The 22,863-nt window shown below is 32.4% G+C and overlaps 1 protein-coding gene across 1 annotated transcript in view; it reads right to left on the bottom strand.

The window, feature by feature from the left end:
• The window catches only part of LOC6043648 (sestrin homolog), an 82,513-nt gene that overhangs the window by 47,690 nt on the left and 11,960 nt on the right, over window positions 1-22,863 (bottom strand). Inside the window, exon 2 of the mRNA XM_038259736.1 lies at window positions 10,952-11,220. Coding sequence (XP_038115664.1) covers window positions 10,952-11,002 — 51 coding nt within the window. The 5' untranslated portion in view covers window positions 11,003-11,220. The remainder of the gene's footprint in view (window positions 1-10,951; window positions 11,221-22,863) is intronic.

The raw sequence follows: 22,863 nt of genomic DNA, 5'->3' as shown, positions 1-22,863 counted from the left end.
AGCGGACCAACTAGCTGCAGCGCGCTGTGCCAATATTGCTGATGAATGTGCAATACAATGTTTACTAGACTTGCACCACCAAGCCTATACTCAGACTCACGCACGGCGGTCACCAAAGCTAAGTCAGTCAGTCAGTCAGTCAACAAGTTGGTCAATTTGTATGTGTGAATCGCGAAAAGTTCAACGAACTCGACGCTGTGAGCTAACTGTGAAGTTTTTTTTTATTTCACGCCTGAGTTATAGCTGCTGGTCAGTCGGTGGGGCCTCCCCGACACGGACGGGCGTTGTTTAATGAAACTGAAAATTTGTTATCATAAACATTTGTTCAGAGAGTAGCCATAAAAACGGAAGGTTGGATGCGGCAATCTTCTGGCGAGAGAAATGGGAATGGTTGAACGGAAATTAATTGGTCGGAATGAGTTTCATTTAAATACTCAAATCTAACCAAAATAAAGTGATATTAGTTACCGATTAGTTCCCATTCAAACACGATACCATCGCGCTATCGAGAGTTTGGTGATGTGAAAGAGACAGTCAAGTTTACAAATTGCCACAATTGCACCCTAAGCCCTATGAAAATGTTTAGTTACAGCGGTAAGAAACACGATTAAAAACCATTTCTGATCGCTTTTTTTTCGTTTTAGTGCAAACAAAATATGAAACGACAACATATGTTACAATAGATGAACTATGGTTCCTTGTCATTGTCAAATTAGTCATTTAAAAATGATCATTGTACTTAGAAAAATAAGCCTTATCGTTATGAACTATAATATCACCAATTAAGCCTTAGTTCTAGGACCCAAATGATAAACTAACTTTATGCATATTTTACTAGAAAAGCAATAATTAAATGCATCACGAAAAGGGTACCAATAATCTTTAGCATTTTTCTCCTGTGGGTCCACAAACTTATGAATTTATTTCATTTGCTTGCTTTGACTGTTGGATTTTAAATTTAAGATTTCAAAGTAGTTTTTTCCCCTCGTGCAACTTTACTGATTACAGCAGTGCACGTACACGCGGTGTGCCGTTTAAGCACCGATTAGTACAACTGGGCCGCGAGGTGTGTGTGTGTTTTTATGTTTTGTTTGTTTATCGAGTTGTTGAGCAATAAGCGGTCAATGCAGATGTAGTGATCTGAAGGCAGGTCGATTTACACATGAAAAAAAAAAAAAACTTTTGAACTGAGTATAACATTGTGAAAAAAAAAATGTTGAATGATTCATTTTCAATACAAATCTCCGAACATTTGCTCGGTTTATTTTATATTAAATGGAGATGTGATTACTTCAAAATCCCTAATTTCTTTGAGAATGATGTTGGTTAAGATTAGGAGTTTTTATCAGCACCGTTTCTAGATTTTTGAAAAAAAAACATTTCTTCTACCTTTAAAAAAATATATTGTTAAAGAATACCACACTTATTTCTGAAAAGCGTCTGAGATGTATTTCTTCTTTTAAGACACTTTGTGCTGAGATATAGCCTCTAAAAGTTAAAATTGTGTGAATAGTGAGTTTTTTTATCAATGTTATGTTGAATGACGATGTCTTTTTAAAATCCCGATATCATGGCAAATTAAAAAAAAAAGTCGAATAATCCTAAATCTGCGATATTTGAGCTTAATTTGACAATTTTTAAATAAAAAGTATTAACAAAGCAAAAGGAATGATTACAGGGCATGCTGCTGCCAAAAAATTGCTAAACATTTAAGACAAATGGCAGTATATTATTAAAATTTACAATTTCTTGATCTTCTGTGGATCTGAACCTGAGAATGTTTACTACAGGGCTGTGGAGTCGGAGTCGGAGTCGGAGCCGGAGTCGGTGGAGTCAGGTCTTTTTGGGGACCTGGAGTCGGAGTCGGAGTCGGAGTCGTCAAAACTCGAACAGCTGGAGTCGGAGTCGGAGCCGGAGTCAGCTAAATTTTATGAGCTGGAGTCGGAGTCGGAGTCGGAGCCGAAGATTTCTGATAACCCGGAGTCGGAGTCGGAGCTGGAGTTATCTTAGATTCAAGAAAAAATATGTTTTTTTATTGAATCTGCTTAATTTACATTACAACTTATATTTTGAATTTTTATTGTGATTGAAAAGCTCTAATTGGGTTATTATACTATAATCACTAAATGATAACCTCTTACCCAAGTATGTAGTATCATAATTCAAAAAATGATAAAAAAAATATTGGTTATGTAATCAGACTACAATTATGTACCCTTTCAATTCAAATTTGACCAAATTTCATCCAGTTATTTCTGAAAAAAGTACACACAAAGTCATCTTTTACCCCGATAGCGAATGTCTTAGAGGTTTTAAGTTAAATCATTTTTTAGGAAAAAATTACGAGGTACATAAAAAGATTATAAACAGTAATCACTGTTTTTGCAGATCGAAAAAGAGCCACTGACAGTTCAACTTTTGTAACAAATAATCAACGATTATAACAATCTCTTACTTGAAACTCAACATGCGCATTATAACTGTTTATAACTGAGTACAAGAAATCAAAGTGTTGCATTTAAAATAATTGAAACTAACAAAAAATGTCAAAAGAAGTTGCAACAAATTTGAAATAATCATTGATTGTTGATGTTGATGTTGATTTTAGGTAAACTATTTTGATATCGTTGCAAATTATCGTTGAAAAAATCTCAAATTTTCCCATACTGTATGTCTCACGCCAATATGACGGAAAGTGATAATCATTGCAAATCAACGTACCTTAAAAAAATATAGAAATATTTGTGACCTTGAAAATATTTTACTTGTGGATATTTTTTTTTATTATATTTTAAGTTTTTTCATATATTTTGATGGAGGCGAAAGATCATCGATAAAGCTTCGTTTTAGATGAAGATTCACGAAGTATCGTGCACCTCCTTTTTAAAGTATATAAAATTTTAAAATTAAAATAAATTACAAATTCCAGATTAAAATATTTTCCATGGCACAGATATTTGAAAAGGACATCTTAAGCGTCCTTTCCACGAAGAAATTGTTAAGATACATTGATTTGCAATAATAATCTCCTTCAGCCATGGCGTGATGTCTATGTACCTCTTAAAAAAAAAAACAAAAAAAATGTTTCGTTTAAAATTGCCATTTAAAAAACAAGGTGCCTGTCACTGCGATTCTTACAAATGTCAGCCTGAAAGTGAGCAAATTGAATTTTAATGTTCAATGGATCATTAAGACCAGGTTTCTTTTAGTTATTCATTCAAAAATATCAATTTAATATTAAAATTTATTAGCTTTGAAAAAAATATTTTCAAATTTGAGGTTAAGCAAATAAATCCAAATTTACTTACAAAACTGTTCTTCTCAAAATGCCTCTAAAACTGAAGATATTTTTTGATTTCTGTTTCCATAACGTATAAAACTTGTAACCTAGAAACTTTTTTTCCGTTTATTTGCTTTACTTTACTTATTTTTCTTGACAAAAACATGACGCTTAGAGAGTATTTAAATAATCCTATTTATCAATGTTTTAAAAATAATTAACCAATAATAGTTGACTAACTTTTGAAACATTGAAAATATGTGGAGTCGGAGTCGGAGCCAACCATTTGTTGAAAGCTGGAGTCGGAGTCGGCTAGAGTTGGTAGGCCGGAGTCGGAGTCGGAGTCGGAGCCAACCATTTGTTCAAAGCCGAAGTCGGAGTCACCTAATCTGAGAATGCCGGAGTCGGAGTCGTTTGAAATATGACCCGACTCCGCAGCCCTGGTTTACTAAAATATCTATTTTTGTAAAATATCAAAAATTCCACCATTTTTTTATTTTTAGAACATTTTTATCTACGGACATTGGAAAACATATAGTTTGTCTCAAGTAATTTCTGTGGTACTGACTAAAAGCATACGTATTATTTTCATTATGGCAACATAAATCGAGTTTTTATGTTATCTTCAAAAACTTCAGCATTATTCCAAGAAAATTTAACGTTAAATTTTTAGGGTAAAATGGAAATTTTACCTTTCTACAATCCAAATCCATTTCAACCTATTTTTGATCTTCAAATAGTATTGGAAAGTGGCAATCTCATTTTTTTTTTGTTTTGAAAATTTTTGACTTTTTTTTTTAATTTATGCAGCTTTGCCAATGTTTTTTTAAATGTATATTTTACGTTGTTAACTTTGGCTGTGAAAGTGCGAAAACAAGCAAAAAAGAAAACGCGAAAAACAAACATAAATTGCAAAGTGACTTTGAAAAGATGAAAAAAAGGCGAAAAAACATTTAAATTAGAGGATTAAACATAAAAAGCCTTAAACTTGAAAACGGTCCGCTTTATCAGCAAGAAGTAAGGTAATTGTCGATTGCAAATTGGATTTTTTCGTTCGATATTTTACCCAAATCATGATTCCAGTACCAGATTCAGCGTAAAAGAAGCATTTTCTAGTCTCTTCTTGATAAGTTTAAAATAAGTATTTTGGTAATTTGAAAAACGTGATTTAAAAAGAAGGGATTTGCGAAAACGTAGAGAACTCAACTAGTTACAGATAAAGCCAAAAATATCCAAGTTTAAGTCGAAGGTTCTTGAGGTCAATCAATAAATAGGTGAAGATAGTTTAGTAAAGGTTGACCAGTTGTAAGATGTTTTCAAACAATCATATATAAAGGATTGTTTCAAATGGTTTACTCATTAAACAGTTTATTTTACGAAAAAGCTTAACTATTGTCCATGGACATTGTTCAACCGAAACAGATGTGTTTGCACTTTTGACTACAAGAAAACAAGAACCGTCCTGGCCGGCTGTTCGTAAACCATTTCGGTGTGTGTAATTGGGCATGATGTTGACGATGATGATGAATAATAAAAAGTTTGATTGCCGAGGCCGTAAATTCAATTGACCCATATAGTTGTTCTCCACGCCGCCGTTCTTGCTCGGTTGTTGTAACATGCCGTGTGGCAAAAATGAGATAAAAAAAAAGTATCAACAAATGAAACTGCGAAATACCCGCTAGAGAACGCGTTGTTGCCCATATTTATTAAGTTATTTGACAGCTCGAAAAGCGCGAATCTGCGCGCACTATTCTGGTCGTCTCGCTCGTTACAATAAACTGTCACACGGGGCATAAATTGAGCTAATAATAAAATCCGTCTCACGCAGGCACCGCAGCTCGGGCTCAGAATATTTTACGCTCAAATTTATACTTGTTTATTGTTAAAGTGCACACCGAGTGTATAGAGATGCCCATGGAGGGGTGTGTACAGCGAGGTTCAAAAGACGCCAGCGTTCAGCGGGTTCAATCAAGCAGTAAAACAATTAATCATAAATCACTTTATTCAAATTAGTTTTTATTCACGTACGAGCGTCGATGCGAGTAGATCTTGCTAGCCTTAAACACGATACCCGAGCACGCTCAACTACAGCGACGTGTGTTGGCGTTATTCGACGTTTAGCGTTACTGTTTCGGTAAGCAGAAGAGTCACGCAATAGTTTACAATTAGTAGTTAAAGCTTCACTTTGTATGTTTAAAGCTCTGTCGACAAAATTTCATGACCTTCAAAAAATAAGGTGGAGAGCAAACCCTCATCTGAAATGCAGGTGAACGTCAGCTTTATTTTTAGTAATTTATATTTGCATTAATTAACATACATTATACGAAATTGTATGAAGTTTGTAAACAAAACCTTCCCCACTGGATACGCTCGGTCTATGTCCCGCGTAGTATCTCCCATTAAAGTTGGAAGTGTTCTCAGCTGGAGAGTAAGAGCAGTATGTTAAAGCTGTCGACAGCTGATTGGACGTGGTCGTGTCAGCTTTTCAGCTAATCAGCATGGCGTTGAGTGATATTTGTTTGGTTACAAGCGTTGGAGAGAAAAGACGGGAAATTTTCATGGTTTTATGTTTCAGACAAATTAAAATTCTAAATCTTAAATCTAAATCACAAAATATATACAAACAACAAATTGCAAAAAGAAGATTATTTCAGCACTAGTCGTACATTTATACACAAATCAAGTTTTGCAACGAGTTGTTTCCAACCTTTTTTTTTTTTTGACCTAAACGCTTTTTTAATGAAATTTGGTGTAAAAGTGTTTAGTAGAATTACCATTCAAATAAAAAAAATCAACATGTAACTTTTCAATACAAGTGCTGAAAAGTTCAATTTGCAAAGCACTGTTATTGAAAGGTATTAATTTTCATTTCTATTTCTTTTGGTAGAGCAAAATGTAGGCCGTTCCAACGTTCAAGAATGACATGAAAAGTAAGAAGATTGACGACAAAATTGCATAAAAATATTTTTGCAATTCCGTCGTGAAACTACTTATTTTTCCTGTCATTCTTTAACGACAAAACAGCCTACTTTTCTGTACCAAAAATAACAGAATCGAATAGTAACCATTTTCAAAACAAATGCTGAAAAGTTCTACTTTTCAGCACTGAAATGGATGCTGAAAAGTTGAACTTTTCAGCATTTGTTAGGAAAAGTTATACCTTTCAACATAGTTTTTTTATTTGAACGATTCATTGAATCAATGCATGGACATTTGTCCTATAATTCTGTCCAAAGGGTGTTTTTCGGAATTGCAAAAAAACGTTGTATGGAACTCGTTGCAAAACTTGATTTTTCATCACTCGTCGTATTTATCTAACTCGGTGAACCTCGTTAGATAAATGTACGACTCGTGTTGAAAAAATCCTCTTTTTGCATAAACTACTATTCCTTCGTTAATGGCCTATCTACAATCAACTTAACTTAGGTTTTTATATACGGAAGCAGTCAACATGGTTATAGGATGTCAATCAAACAGCAGGCCTAGTTTGCTACGATGTTCTGGCACTACTAACGTCATGATTCGAAATCCGGACACTTAGTAGCATATCATTTTTGATATAGCTGGCAAAAAAAAATGTAATAAGTTGGAAATGTAGAAATATCATCAGGACGTAGTATAAATACGGACACTTTTGATTCGAATCCCAGACACTCGTTTTTGCTTATGGTTCGCACAAATTCGGACTGAAATTTTAGTGAAAGGCATTCGCTAGGTCTTAAATCAGCTGTTAACACCAAAATAAACGATATTTTGTATAAAATTTTGCTAGAATTTAAGAAAATCAGAACCAAAAGTTTTTGCTGGTGCTTCGAACGCCTATGAAATATTTCAGTGAAATGTTTCACTTTTTTGCTAAACTTATATTTTTATTTTATTGTTCTGGCATTGCCTACAGCGTCCAAACAAATTTGAAATGAAAGTTTATGTTAGAATCCATCAAATAACACAGTTTTGACTATTATTATGCGAACTTATATCCAAATAATTGATAAAACAAGATGAGGTTTTCGGGTTTCGAAGCGTCCGGGAATTCGAAGCATGACGTTATTGACTATTTTGGCAGGGTCATAAATGACAGCTGAGCAGTTCTCTCAGATTTCGGTCATTCGATTTTTTTTGTATTTTTTAATCCGACTGAAACTTATTTGGTGCCTTCGGTATGCCCAAAAAAGCCAATTTGCATCATTTGTTTGTCCAATTAATTTTCCATACAAATTTGGCAGCTGTCCATACAAAAACGATGTATGAAAATTCAAAAATCTGTATCTTTTGAAGGAATGTTTTTTAATTTAACTTTTTGTCACTTAAACTTGATTTGCAAAAAAACACTATTTTTATTTTTTTTTCATTTTTTGATATGATTTAGGGGACATCAAATGCCAACTCTTCAGAAATTTCCAGGTTGTGCAAAAAATCTTTGACTGAGATATCAATTTTTGAATCAATACTGATTTTTTTCAAAAAATCAAAATATTGGTCGCAAAAATTTTTCAACTTCATTTTTCGATGTAAAACCAAATTTGCAATCTAAAAGTACTTTAGTGAAATTTTGATAAAGTGCACCGTTTTCAAGTTAAGGCGATTTTAGGAAACTTTTGTTGTTGATAGTCGCACTTTTTCATTTTTTTTAATTAGTGCACATGTTTGCCCATTTTTGAAAAAAATGTTTTTGAAGAGCTGAGAAAATTATCTATATTTTGCTTTTTTGAACTTTGTTGATACGACCTTTAGTTGCTGAGATATTGCCATGAAAAGGTTTAAAAACATGTAAATTGATGTTTTCCAAGTCTCACCCAAACAACCAACCATTTTCAAACGTCGATATCTCAGCAACTAATGGTCCGACTTTCAATGTTAAAATATGAAACAGTATCTAGCTAACTCTTCAAAATTAAACTATGAAAAACTCTATGTCCACATATCAAAACTTTACGTAGTCTACGCCATTCCGGTTATGTCTGTGACATAACTACTTTGACTTTTTTGAAATGCATTTCCCTGCGTTGTGAATCATATTAAGCATGTTATACTATTTTAAAAATATTTAGAATTTTCCGCAAAAAACACATTCTTCGCCAGATTTTTTTTTCAATACTTAGATATTTTGAAATCTTATGATTGCAAACCAACTGGACTGGAACAAAATACACTTTTTTCATCCACCTGTTGAAATCATGGCATGCAATTACAATTTTTAAATTTTTATATTTTTTTCATAATCAAGAGGATGTCTCCTCTTAACTGTAACAAACAGCACATGTTTGTTTCTATTAAAAAAGGTACATATACTTAAAAAGGCTTATTTGAAATCGACAAATTGCACTAACTTTTGAATAAAACGAGATATCGACTTAGTTATTCCGTCAAAATACGCTCTAATTATGCCCAAAAACCCAAAATTACACGGAGAAAAAAGAGTTCCCAAAATCGTGAACAAGCGTTCATGAAATTGGGAACCACGAACAAAGTATTCAAATCTCACGGTACGTTTTTGAAAAACGTACCATCGAATTTGAACACTTTGTTCGTGGTTCCCATTTTCATGAACGCTTGTTCATGATTTTCGGAACTCTTTTTTCTCCGTGTACACAAAAAATCAAGTTATAGAACAAAAACACCTGTTTAAAGGTTGATTCTTGAGTAACCCTAGCTCATTTTATTTAAATTGCTGTAGATAAAGAATAAGAAATTAAGTGTCATCAGCAATTTTGTTCAGTATGCTGTAAAATTCTTACTTTTCCAGCTAAATTAAATCCTAAGCCCACTGAAACAACATTTTTTTTTTTTGTGGTAAAAAAAGGCCTTGTTATTTGTAAATTTTCTTGGCTGGACATCATAATTAAAAAAAAAACAGCTTTTAAAACTACGTAATACTGTTATCCAAACCGAAGATTTCTCCGAAATTCAATATCTCGAGAGGTTTCGAAAAATATACTACTAAGTTAAGCAAACTTTCCAAATTCAACGATACAAAAAAAGAACCCAGAAAACGACGACCTACGACAAAATTATGCCCAACCCGGGGGTCCATGACATCGTGCGACGACCATTTCAAAAATAGTAAAAATATGCAAATACCGCCATCTAAATTTTGCCTCCGCGCTCGCGTGGACGCGTCCAATTAATTCGGTCCAGCCTCGTCTTCTCGCACCGGGGACCTATTAGGCGTGTTCGTGGCCACGAACCTCTTTCCGAAACGTTTGCTCTTGACCACCTATTTCCATTTATTAGATTAATAATAATAATAACTCGTCGTGAGTTTGTTGTGCGTCGTCGCGGATCTTTTTTTTTTTTTTGGGTTCCCTGTTGACAACAAAAGAGGGGTTCGATACTTTGGGGACGATTTTCGTTGTCGTTGGTTTTGTATTCCGATCGGAGCTGACCCGCCGCCCTGTCCATAGCGGTATTAATTTTCATCCCACAAATGGTCCGCGATAGCATTGTTAGCCACAGTCAGGCTGCATTTAGTAGAAATTCGACAAAAGTTGTCATTGCACGCAATAAAGAACAACTTTGCAAGCAACTTGCAAGCAAGCTGCTTTCTGGGCTCCGTACTCCAGGAAACCTCACTGTGCTGAACGCGACTCAGCGTCGACGAGGAAGCGTTCGATACAGTGTTAGTTCGCATTCTGGGGTTTGTTTTTGGCAATTTATGCTGGAGGTCAGTCTCACGGACTCGGAGCGCGCGCGCCCGCTCTCGCGGAACAGCGCCGATTTTTTTTTGTGAATAGCCAGTAGTATAGTATGGTAAATTTGGTTAGCACACACACAGCAGCCACTTCTTCGCGCAGCGTGTGATTAGAATATCAATGAGGGTGTGCGGATAGGCCTACAGGCGTGCGCGTTCCAAAGTCCACAGATTTTGGTCGGTGGTAGACTGGTTCGTAGAGTTGACCTAAATTCGAGAAGAAGCTCAAGACGTAATTTTTTGGTTGATTGCAAACGTTAATGGACCGGCCTAGTAGCATCGCAGCTCGGATGGCACGGCGTTGCGAAGCTTAATAAGATGTATCATTATCCTTTGTAACAAAAAATAAATATAGATTCTTTGAATCAGTCTACCAGTCCGACTTCTTGATACGGCTCAAGGTTTTTAAAGAGTCGCAACTTTGTCAACCACGACTCGATTGGCATACAAAGAAAAACACGTTAGAACTTGTTGCAAGCTCGAACACTTTGTCGGGCTAAAAATAGCCGCAAGTAGTCTTCAATTACGACCAGTCAGCTGTTGTGTTGCACGCAGCTTGTCTGCCTGCCTGGAAACAGCGCTATTGCACCGGACTACTGATAACGGCTGTTCCCCTTTTTTTCTTTCTAACCCGGGCCGGTACAATCAGACCGTGTTATCTACGATATCTACGGAAGGGCTTTCGAAGCGAGTTGTATCCCCGTATCAGTGCAACTGCAGAGTGACTCACGGCACAGGAGGAGGCCCCTCTCCAACGGGGTCATACACCTTTCACGGGTTGGAAACACGTTTCCGAACCGTCTCGAAGAATAGACGGAATTCATTTTGCGTTATCTCTAACCAATAAACAAGCCGGGACTGGGTCATCTATACCATACACACACACACACACACACACTCACAGAGAACACAATAGCGGGCCTTTTCTTATCGCGTGTCGAAACGTGCCTAGAGTTGCTGTTGTCAAGGTGTATACTCACATCGTGCCCCAGTTGGCCCATGTCGTTGTAGCAGTCCACCATCGAATACATGGGGAGGTCTTCGCTTGGCCGGTCCAGCCTCGACGATCTTCCGGAAGCGGCGCGCGCGTCGCAAAAATCAAAAGAAAAAGATGCGCTTCTTGTCGACCAGCTTCCAATCCACGATCATAGGTGATGCTTTACGCTCGCAAAATTGTTTTCCTTCAATTGACACTTGATTTTTCTACACAAACACCATCACACACCGAGCAAGGTCCGATTGTAACCGTCTGCGAAGCGAGAAAGAAAGAGGTAATTTTAATTAGGTTAGATAAACATTTAATTTTCTTTTTTTTTTGGTTTCGACTCAAGTCAGATTGTGTTTGACAAACTCGCTGAGGTTATTTATTACTGCGGGCTCGCGAGTAAATGTAACCTTCAGACACAGATAAGAGGACGCACTAATTGGTAGCATTTATGTCACGCAAAAGCTGGACGCTAGCGCTGCCGTGTGGGCGATTGCAGAAGCTTGAGTGTCAAATTGGAACACTTGATGTTTGAATCAAATCTAACATGAATAAAAACCAACTCCAATGTTATTTCGCAATACAGTCGCGCAATATGCATATAAACTGCCGAACGTCGTTAAAATATACGGTAGCAAGATAGAGTATAGAAGCGCGATTACTGTCATGATTGATGACGACCAAGAGAGTTATGAGTGGAAACCGGCGGAGATTGGCGAAAACAGATTAGTAATAAGAGAACTGCGAGTCGACGGTATGCCGGTTTGTCAAAACAACACCTTTGTCAACGCAGAAGCAAAAATAGAATTTGAAAAATGCAAACATTTAGTGAGTTTGGCTTGATGACGCAGTTTATATCAAAATTAAAGTAATTTCTACTTGTCACATAAAATCATTGCGCACCAAAATTAAGAAATGTAAATTTTTTTTTCTGGTACTTTTGTACCCAACCCTCTCCGATTTCAATATTTTTGTACTTCGTAATTTAGGAAATTACTGTATCTCGAAGCCGTTGCATCGTATCAAATAGTAGTCTAAGACCAACTTGTAGGAAATTGGTCTGGCTTTCTGAAAAAATACACTGAAAGAAAAATACACGCCATTTTTAAGACATTTTCCGATTTTTAATTTTAACAGTTAAATTTTAAGATGAAAGACACATTTTTTTCGTTCAAAATTAAAAGGAAATAGCCTAAGTTGTAACAAAAGACGCATGAAAAATGCAGGATGGTATGTCTCTCCTAAAAAATAAAAAAAAATCATTTGCTAAAACTGTAAAGTGGTCTAAACGTCAAAATTTAAAAAAAAAACCGATAGAGGAATCGATTCTCTAGACAATTTGACTCGTTTCATTATTTACATAAGCTTATTTACTATCCGGGTTACTGCCGTTCACTTCATTACACTGAAAAAAATATCATGTTTTTGGTTATTAGCAATGTAATTAAGCTTATATCTGTTAGCAGTTTCTTCTCAAAATGTCAAGTATATAAACCATCACATTACAATTGTAAACTTCAGGAGAAGATGGGATGACTTGATCCCTTTTTTTTTTGTCTCCTAATTAATCACAAAACATGGAACGTTTTGCACGAGATGAAAGTTGAATTGTGATCAAAACAGTTGCCAATTGTTTCAAAAAATATTATAAATATTTATTTCAAAATGTTAGGGGGATTAAAAAAATGAGAGTTATTAATTAATCAAAATAATGTTTAGGCCGATGCAAATAATTTTCAAAGTTTTTGTCCTTCGGCTCTGGCCGGGGCCAGGGGGTGGCAACATAAATAAAATATTTAAATAACAATCCATAGTTTCAACATTTTCATGGAAAAAGTATTTTGAAATGCATTTACGCTTGTTCAGCTGTTTTGCAATAATTAGTTTTCAAAAAATGGAAGATTTAAAAATGATTCTAAAGCAGGAGAATGTATTTTTAATTGATTTCACTTAAATTGCAGCTAATTGCACTTAAATTAACATTGAAATTTGGAAGTTTTTAGAAATAATATTATTTTGCCCCCTGATTGTTCGAGCCATCTTTGAAGGGGGGGGGGGAGGAGACAAAAACTTTGAATATAATTTGTACCAGCCCTATTAAGAAAGGTATAAAACGGAAATATTAATAATTATATCAAATTAAGGTATGTTAGCAAAAGCTGATAAAATGGGCATAAAATTGAATATTTAACCCTTTTGAAATGTTAGTCTTGATTCCAACATTTTATTTTTTTTTTTTGGAAAAGATCATGAAATTTCACAAATGTTTCATTTTTCAACATTAAATATTGGTCCATTAGTTGCTGAGATATTGGCTCTAGAAAATACAAGCCTGTTTTTCTAGGGTTTTTTTTCTCAAAATTTATTTTTCTAAAAGAATACTCAGTAAGCAAAATCTAAACTTAGAAATATGTACCCTCCCTGTAAAGTCTTATGAATTAGTCTCAGTTGAAAAGTTTTCGAAAATATATTTTTTTTAAACCCGTTTTTTCAAGATTTTAATGACAATTGCTTTTTTATTAAAAAAAATAAACATATGTTATAATGCAAGTAATATTATACAAAATTAATGAAATATTTCAGGAATAAAATTTATCAAATAATAATCTTGAAAAAAATGATTTTGTTCTTCGTCATGGCGCTTACGTCACATATCCAAATCAATGAAAACTATAAATTCATAGGGAATTATGAAAAGTCACCATCTTTATTTTAGTAAAATGGCTTTATCCTGGCACTGAAGTGACAAAAAACCTAATTTTTCATAAAATTTTATTATTTAAGATGGATCTTTGAGAGTAATTCGTAGAAAATTTCAGACAAAGCTTTTCATTTTTCCAACTTTAACATGCTGCCAATGACGACTTCCTGGATCAATATGAATACAGAACATTAGTGGTGAGAATACTTGCTATGATTTTAAGTGAAATACGGGGCATTGAACGCATATTTCAAGGTTTTAGAACAAAATTACATAAATATGTTATTTTTATGAAAACAGACCATTTTTCACTAAATTGCAAATCGCGAGTTCCAAACGATCTTTGGGAATTTTTCTTGTATGAAAACATTGTTCCTGAGGTAAAAACCTATCAAAATCTCAATAGTACTCGAAGTATCTTTCGATTGAAATGTTGGTTTTACTTAAAAACTGAAGTAAATTTTTTCCTTCCTAAATTTTTGTGTTATGTTTTTTGCCCCATAAAACATATCAAAAGTCTCAAAAATAAAAAATACGTATTTTGGGAAATTCAGTTTTTTTTTAAAAAAAGGTAATTTAAAAATCGTCCGAAAATTCTGCATAGTCCTTATCCTAACCAAATCGATTAGAAAATGCCGAGCTTCCGAGGCCGTGAGATTACGGGTTTCGCATTGTAAGCGGAAGGTGATGGGTTCGATTCCTGTCTGGCTCGGCAAAGTCAGATCCCTTCAAAAAGTAATTCTACTCACTGGGAATACTGACCGGTAGGGGATGGGTTTCGACTAGCGGCGTGTTGGGTTTCCAATCCAGAGGTCGTGAGTTCGATTCTCGTACCGGGATGATGAAGTTTTGAAAAAAAAAAATTTCAAATTTCTTCAACAGTTACAAATTTTCAAATATTTACGTACCATTTTTGTATGGACAACTGCCAAAATTGTATGGAGTCTTGTATGGGTGAACCAATAACACAAAATGGCTTCTTTGGTTATAGGGAAGGACCCCACAAATTTTAAGTCAAATAAAAAATATATAAATAAAATCTATGCATACTTTGGACTTTGCACAATCGAATCATGAGCAAAAAAAACGTATTTTTTCATTATCATTCTTTTAACATCTAACTCGAGTTTTGCGACCACATTCTAGCAATTTTAAATAGTGTAGTTCCTAATACATCCTAAATTTGTTTTCCAATGTTCCATTAACGCCACATTGGCCACCATCTAGGTTTTAAAATTCTAAATCATTTTAGAGTCGTTTAGAGGTCATACTTAAGCCCGACAATCAGACATTTTGGGCGCAATCTCACGTTTAGACTTTCTAGCATGCTTTCATCGGACTGGCTGCTATTTTGTTGGATTATTTAAGATAAGATCATATATTAAAAATAACACACACATATTTTTGTAAACAATGGCCAGTTACATAAAGATAATAAAAATATCTTGAGTATTATGAAAACACGAAAATACGTTGAAAATTTTCCCAAACCTTAACTGATTAGAATCTGACAATGACATGCAACAATTGTAACTAACTGACCTAAACCAAAAAAGTATTAAGCATCAATACTTAAATCTCAGCACACGACCAAACCTTGCATCGAGAAAAAATAACTTTACACCACCAGGATCGTCGTCATCGTCAACAACACAACACATCGCCACTCGGCCCATATGGGAAGGCAAACCCTTTGGCTTCTTATTTGTTGTCATTTTTTCGTCTTCATCATCTCCGCCATCATCGCCGTTTTGTTGTTTGTGCCAAATTATTTATAAAACGTCTCTGTTTTCCGCTCCACCTTACCCGCGGACCACAAAATCGAGAATAGTGTTTGGAAACGTCTTAAATTTCTATTTAAATTTTATGTTTGTTGTGAAAAAAATCTAATTTTAATCTGATTAAAGCAATCGGAATTTAAAAATTTAAATTTAAACCCGTTTTAAACATGTCCACCAGCAATGGTCTCATATGGGTCTCCCCCCTCTGAACCACTTGTTCCTCTACCTCCCTCGAGCAGATCACCCTAAGAGAACCGGTGTCGGTGTTGAAAAGCCGGTTGTTTACCATGTTTGCCGTATACTGCTCGCACACACACACACCCATACAACGGGCTGAGTGTGTCGTTATCTCGTCGTTTTACCTCTTCCACCCGTGGCGGATCCCCCCTCGTCCCCCATTAGGGTGGTTTGGCTTCTTTTTAAAACCGCTCCATCTCATCCTAGAGGCGAGAGAATTGCATTTCACGTTGGAAGGTGGTGACAGTAGGTGACGCCAAATTAAAAAAAATATTTCTATTTCTTTTTAAATGAAATTTTAAGTTATACTGAAGTGAATCTTGAAGCTACATAAAAAAACGTGAAAATTTTATATTTTTCATTGCTTCTAGTTTTTTTTTATTCCTTTTTACTCCTAAAGGAAAGAAATGCTACAGAAATTGTCATCCTGGTCATGCTAAACGGAATTTTAGGTTTTATGTCAAAATGTTGCTCGCGAGTAAACTTGACAGCGATCTGCGATAATCACCAATACAAGTATACGCTTCTGCGTACCTGAGTAATGGTCAAAGAGAAGAACATGCAAAAAATGCATGATGACAGTTTGCATGTAATTTTGCAGCAAAATGATGCAACCCCCGGTTGGGTGTACCTTTTGTTTGAATCTTCGAAAATTAAGGGGAGATTACTATTACAATTATCAACTAAATTTGAAGCAGTCTATCGTTGGCTCCATTTAATTAGGCAAGTCACCCCAGTCGTCTAGCGATCCACTTTCAGCATCCAGTTACGGGTTAGAAGCGGATGCTGGATGTCTACATTCCGTCGAGCACATAAAATGTGAGGTTGCTGATTCTAGCTCCTTCCTCGTTTTGTGCTACTAAAAATTAGAAACCAAAAAAAAAAATTAAGTTATGTCACCATTTGGATGCCAGCTTGAGAGCAACAGTTTGTGGCAGTTTTTTCAGGTTTTTGTTTTTCACCATGCACCAAGCCAAGATTTCACCTCGGAGTTGGGTTGGGCGGTATAAATATTGATGAAAATGATAAACAGCTCAAATATCAAATGTGCACAACCTCGATTTGGGGCACGAGCGATGAAGGTTCGCAAATTATTAAATTATGTTTCATATTTTGGATTTTTTATATCACTTGATTTAAAAGAGCATTTATCACATGAAATTCAATTTAAGTAAATCCAATTACAAAACGATTGCACACACGAAATTCGAAATCCATTATCATTGGTTTCCTCCCAGAATAACCGTGCTACAAGCAGCTCGGAGTCAAGCCCCCCTTGCGGCCATAATCATAAATTTTGGCCGAGCAAGGATTATTGCCCATCCAGATAGGTCCATTCTCGGCACCTTCGTGCAAAAAGGAGCAAAACTGGTTTTCTTGAAACTGATCGCGTCTGTCCGTTCGATACAATGTTGACCAAAAAAAAAACGGCTGACTCTCAAGAATGAACAAAATAAAATCAAAGCATACGCACGCGGAGAATGACTTTAATAAATCGAGCATTGAAAAACAATCACTCGAAGAACACAGTTTTGGGCTTCCTTGGGCACCATGAATTGGCCTTCATGGTTAGCACAGAGAGGTGGTGAATATTTTGATTCCTCACTTTTTTTCTGGTTTTCCAACTCGGCCGGTTTATTTATTCACGAGACCAAGAGCAACAGGCATTCGCTGCCGGCAGTTTGCTGAACAGCTCTACTGGTTTGGGCATTTAAAAACGAATGCCTCACTGGGTCAACTGAATGCAGTTGGAGTCAACAATAAAAGTACAAATAAAGATTTTTAACTTGCTTCGATAAACTGCAAAAATGATTGAAGAGTTTTTTTTTCAATAAGTTGTAGTTAAATTAAAGAGAAAAACTGTACTTAACTACATCATAAAATTTATATTTTGAAAGATCCAGACAAAATACTGGGAATGATTACAAAATTCGTGTCAAAATAAATAGTATTACATCAGTTTCTGGTGAATTTTCATCAGGCTTTCATTTTTACATATTTCGATGCCGCTGTGCTCTCTTGTACTAAGCTTGCTGGTTTTCCTATCTAGTTAGCATAAGAGAGCACAGAGGCATCTATTTTTTAAAGGTAACATTACTGAAAAAAGAGGTGATTTTCTACCAACCTAATTTTTAATCTTACAAAATTATTATTTTTTTTTTGAAGAGCACATTTTTAGAAATCATAAAAAATGCACCCGCAATTTCAACAAAAAACATAATGATGCATGTTATTTTTTATCACTATCAAAATAATTTTGACTAACGGTACCCCTCCAGTTTTTTTTGTGTATTTTTTAGGCCGATGTAAACATTTTTCAAATTGTTTATCCCACGACTCTGAAGGGAGGGGAGGGGGGCCATTTGACATTGACAGAAAATTTAATTAAATTTTGTATCAGCCTTAGTAGACAAAAAGTGCCAACTTTCATGGCATGGCAAAGGGCAGGGGAGCTCAAAGTATTTGGAGGATGGGCCAAATTTGAAGCTCAAATGAGCTTGCGGGCCAAATTTACAAAATAATATATTTAAAAAAAACATTATTTTAATTTAAAAGACTAGAAAATACTTTTACTTTAAAAAAAATCAGCATTTCCGTTAATTTAAAACAATATAAAGTAATATAACAATATGAATAATAATTAATAGAAAGCACAAAATAGTAGTTTTTTAGGTAATGTTGATTTTATTATTTTAAGTAATTAAAAAAAACTTTTTCAATAAAGGTACTTGAGTCTTCAATAAAAAAAATTATACATGTAATCTGCATAATTCGTGTAACAGCGTAATTTTATCTTTGAATTAAATGTGACTAAGGCAAAATCGTTGAGAGCCAGAATTTAAAAATTTCAACAAAGCAAATGTTAGAAAATGTTTTAAGCACCCGTTACGTTGAATTGCAATCATTTTTTTTTTTCAACAAAAATATAAGATTCGACAAAAAAAACATTTTAGCGAAAAAAAATCATCTGAAATGCACACAAAAATCAAATTATTTTTGAATAAACCAGAGCATGCTTAAAATTATTAAAATAAAGTTTTTTGAAACAATATTTTTGCCCATAATTTTTCGAGCCAATTTTTGATAATGGGTGGAGAAGGGGAATATCGAAAAAAGCTTTGTAAAATACTTGTAACAGCCTAATTCCTTCGATTTCCACATTTTGTCTGCCTTAATCCTGAAGGCCAGAATTTCCAAAAATGTTTGATGAAAGTTTTGTTGATATTTAATAAACATGTTTAAATTAAGCCATTATTTTGAAAAAGTATAAAATAACTTTACGAGTGATCAACGCCACAAAAATTCACCTCGCGGGCCACGTTTCCCGCATAAAGATTTACTATAAACCAACAGTAGATTTTATGGTTATCACACGATAAATTCTATGGTTATTTTTACCATGATTCTACAGTAGCCATTATGTTTTTTCACCATAGAATATATCTTATTTTGGGAAATTACTATAAAAAAGGGGTATTGTTAGGCACAGTCACCATAAAAATTTCGACTTTTCCCCATACAAAAAAACCAAAACTATATACTCTACCGTATTTTCATTGATGCCTTTTCCGTCCAAAAATTACCCTGACCATAGAAAACATCATACATTTATAATAAAAACAGTAACCATTACAATGGTTTGCACAGTAGATTCACAGTTCTTCATGGATTTTTCCATACTAAATAGTACGGTTTAAACTATATTCGTACATTGAAATAAATAATAACTACAGTATGATTCATTGTATTTTCATTGTATTTATTTTTTCTCTCCACTAAATTGTACTGTAAAACATATATTTATACATTGAAATTAATGGTCAATATGGTAAGTTTTATTGTATTTTTATAGTTTTTTCGTAGATTTAAAAAAATAGTACTTTTTCCGCGTCTTTTAATATTCTGCTTCAATCCGAACTTTCTGACGTTGTTCGAAATGTTTGTAGCCGGTGCCGGAACTACTGCTTCGTATTTGGGATGAACTCTCGCGTATTTATGAAGCACAATCCTCAGTGGAATAGGCCCCTGTAAAAGAGAAACACACTAAATTAGACATAGGGAATATTATGTTTGTTTCGGTATAAATGCTATTAAATTAGCTGTTACTAGAATTCTAAAATTCTAAAATTCTAAAATTCTAAAATTCTAAAATTCTAAAATTCTAAAATTCTAAAATTCTAAAATTCTAAAATTCTAAAATTCTAAAATTCTAAAATTCTAAAATTCTAAAATTCTAAAATTCTAAAATTCTAAAATTCTAAAATTCTAAAATTCTAAAATTCTAAAATTCTAAAATTCTAAAATTCTAAAATTTAAAATTCTAAAATTCTAAAATTCTAAAATTTAAAATTTAAAATTCTAAAATTCTAAAATTCTAAAATTCTAAAATTCTAAAATTCTAAAATTCTAAAATTTAAAATTCTAAAATTCTAAAATTCTAAAATTCTAAAATTCTAAAATTCTAAAATTCTAAAATTCTAAAATTCTAAAATTCTAAAATTCTAAAATTCTAAAATTCTAAAATTCTAAAATTCTAAAATTCTAAAATTCTAAAATTCTAAAATTCTAAAATTCTAAAATTCTAAAATTCTAAAATTCTAAAATTCTAAAATTCTAAAATTCTAAAATTCTAAAATTCTAAAATTCTAAAATTCTAAAATTCTAAAATTTAAAATTCTAAAATTTAAAATTCTAAAATTCTAAAATTCTAAAATTCTAAAATTCTAAAATTCTAAAATTCTAAAATTCTAAAATTCTAAAATTCTAAAATTCTAAAATTCTAAAATTCTAAAATTCTAAAATTCTCAAATTCTCAAATTCTCAAATTTTAAAATTCTAAAATTCTAAAATTCTAAAATTCTAGCATTCTAATATTCTAAAATTTTAAAACTTTAAAAATTCTAAAATTACTTAATACATAATAACTCAATTTCCTAATTGCTTTATTTTTTAATTTCTCAATATCCTAATTTCCTAATTTTCTAATTTTCTTATTTTCTTATTTTCTGATTTTCTAATTTTCTAATTTTCTAATTTTCTAATTTTCTAATTTTCTAATTTTCTAATTTTCTAATTTTCTAATTTTCTAATTTTCTAATTTTCTAATTTTCTAATTTTCTAATTTTCTAATTTTCTAATTTTCTAATTTTCTAATTTTCTAATTTTCTAATTTTCTAATTTTCTAATTTTCTAATTTTCTAATTTTCTAATTTTCTAATTTTCTAATTTTCTAACTTTCTAATTTTCTAATTTTCTAATTTTCTAATTTTCTAATTTTCTAATTTTCTAATTTTCTAATTTTCTAATTTTCTATTTTTCTATTTTTCAAATTTTCTATTTTTCTATTTTTCAAATTTTAAAATTTTAAAATTTTCAAATTTTCAAATTTTTGAATTTTCTAATTTTCGAATTTTTGAATTTTCGAATTTTCGAATTTTCGAATTTTCGAATTTTCGAATTTTCGAATTTTCGAATTTTCGAATTTTCTAATTTTCTAATTTTCTAATTTTCTAATTTTCTAATTTTCTTATTTTCTAATTTTCTAAATTTCTTATTTTCCAATTTTCTGATTTTCTAATTTTCTTATTTTCTAATTTTCTAATTATCTAATTTTCTAATTTTCTAATTTTCTAATTTTCTCATTTTCTCATTTTCTAATTTTCTAATTTTCTAATTTTCTAATTTTCTAATTTTCTAATTTTCTAATTTTCTAATTTTCTAATTTTCTAATTTTCTAATTTTCTAATTTTCTAATTTTCTAATTTTCTAATTTTCTAATTTTCTAATTTTCTAATTTTCTAATTTTCTAATTTTCTAATTTTCTAATTTTCTAATTTTCTAATTTCCTAATTTTCTAATTTTCTAATTTTCTAATTTCTTAATTTCCTAATTGCCTGAATTCCTAATTTCCTAACTTCCTAATTTCCTAATTTTCTAATTTTGTTATTTGTTAATTTCTAAATTTCTAAATTTCCTCATTTCCTAATATCCTTATTTCCTAATTTCCAAATTTCCGAATTTCCTAATTTCCTAATTTTGTAATTTCTTAATTGTTAAATTTTTTAATTTCTTAATTTCCCAATTTCCTAATTTCAAAATTTCCTAATATCCTAATTTTCTAATTTCCTATTTTCTAATTTCTAAATTTCCTAATTTCCCAATTTCCTAATTTCATAATTTCATTATTTCCTAATTTTCTAATTTTGTTATTTGTTAATTTCTAAATTTCCTCATTTCCTAATATCCTAATTTCCTCAATTCCAAATTTCCGAATTTCCTAATTTCCTAATTTTGTAATTTCTTAATTGTTAAATTTTTTAATTTCTTAATTTCCCAATTTCCTAATTTCAAAATTTCCTAATATCCTAATTTTCTAATTTCCTATTTTCTAATTTCTAAATTTCCTAATTTCCTAACTTCCTAATTTCCTAATTTCATTATTTAGGAAATTTTCTAATTCTATTATTTGTTAATTTCTAAATTTCTAAATTTCCTCATTTCCTAATATCCTAATTTCCTAATTTCCAAATTTCCGAATTTCCTAATTTTGTAATTTCTTAATTGTTAAATTTTTTAATTTCTTAATTTCCCAATTTCCTAATTTCCTAATTTTCTAATTTCCTAATTTCCTAATTTCCTTATTTCCTAATTTCCTAATTTCCTAATTTCCTAATTTCCTAATTTCCTAGTTTCTAATTTCCTAATTTCCTAATTTCCTTATTTCCTAATTTCCTAATTGCCCAATTTCCTAATTTCCTTATTTCCTTATTTCCTTATTTCCTTATTTCCTTATTTCCTTATTTCCTTATTTCCTTATTTCCTTATTTCCAAATTTCCTAATTTCCTATTTTCCTAATTTCCTAATTTCCTAATTTCCTAATTGCCCAATTTTCTAATTTCCTAATTTCCTAATTTCCTAATTTTCTTATCTCCTAATTTCCTAATTTCCCAATTTCCTAATTTTCTTATTTCCTAATTTCCTAATTGCCCAATTTCCTAATTTCCGATTTTTCTAATTTCTAAATTTCCTAATTTCCTAATTTCGTAATTTCCTGATTTCCTGATTTCCTAATTTCCCAATTTCCAAATTGCCTAATTTCCTAATTTCCTAATCTCCTAATTTCCTAATTTCTTAATCTCCTAATTTCCTAATTGCCTAATTTCCTAATTTCCGAATTTCCTAATTTC

This window comes from Culex quinquefasciatus, chromosome 3, assembly GCF_015732765.1.
Source record: "Culex quinquefasciatus strain JHB chromosome 3, VPISU_Cqui_1.0_pri_paternal, whole genome shotgun sequence".
NCBI classification, from domain to species: domain Eukaryota; kingdom Metazoa; phylum Arthropoda; class Insecta; order Diptera; family Culicidae; genus Culex; species Culex quinquefasciatus.
This window is presented reverse-complemented; position numbering and strand designations above follow the sequence as displayed.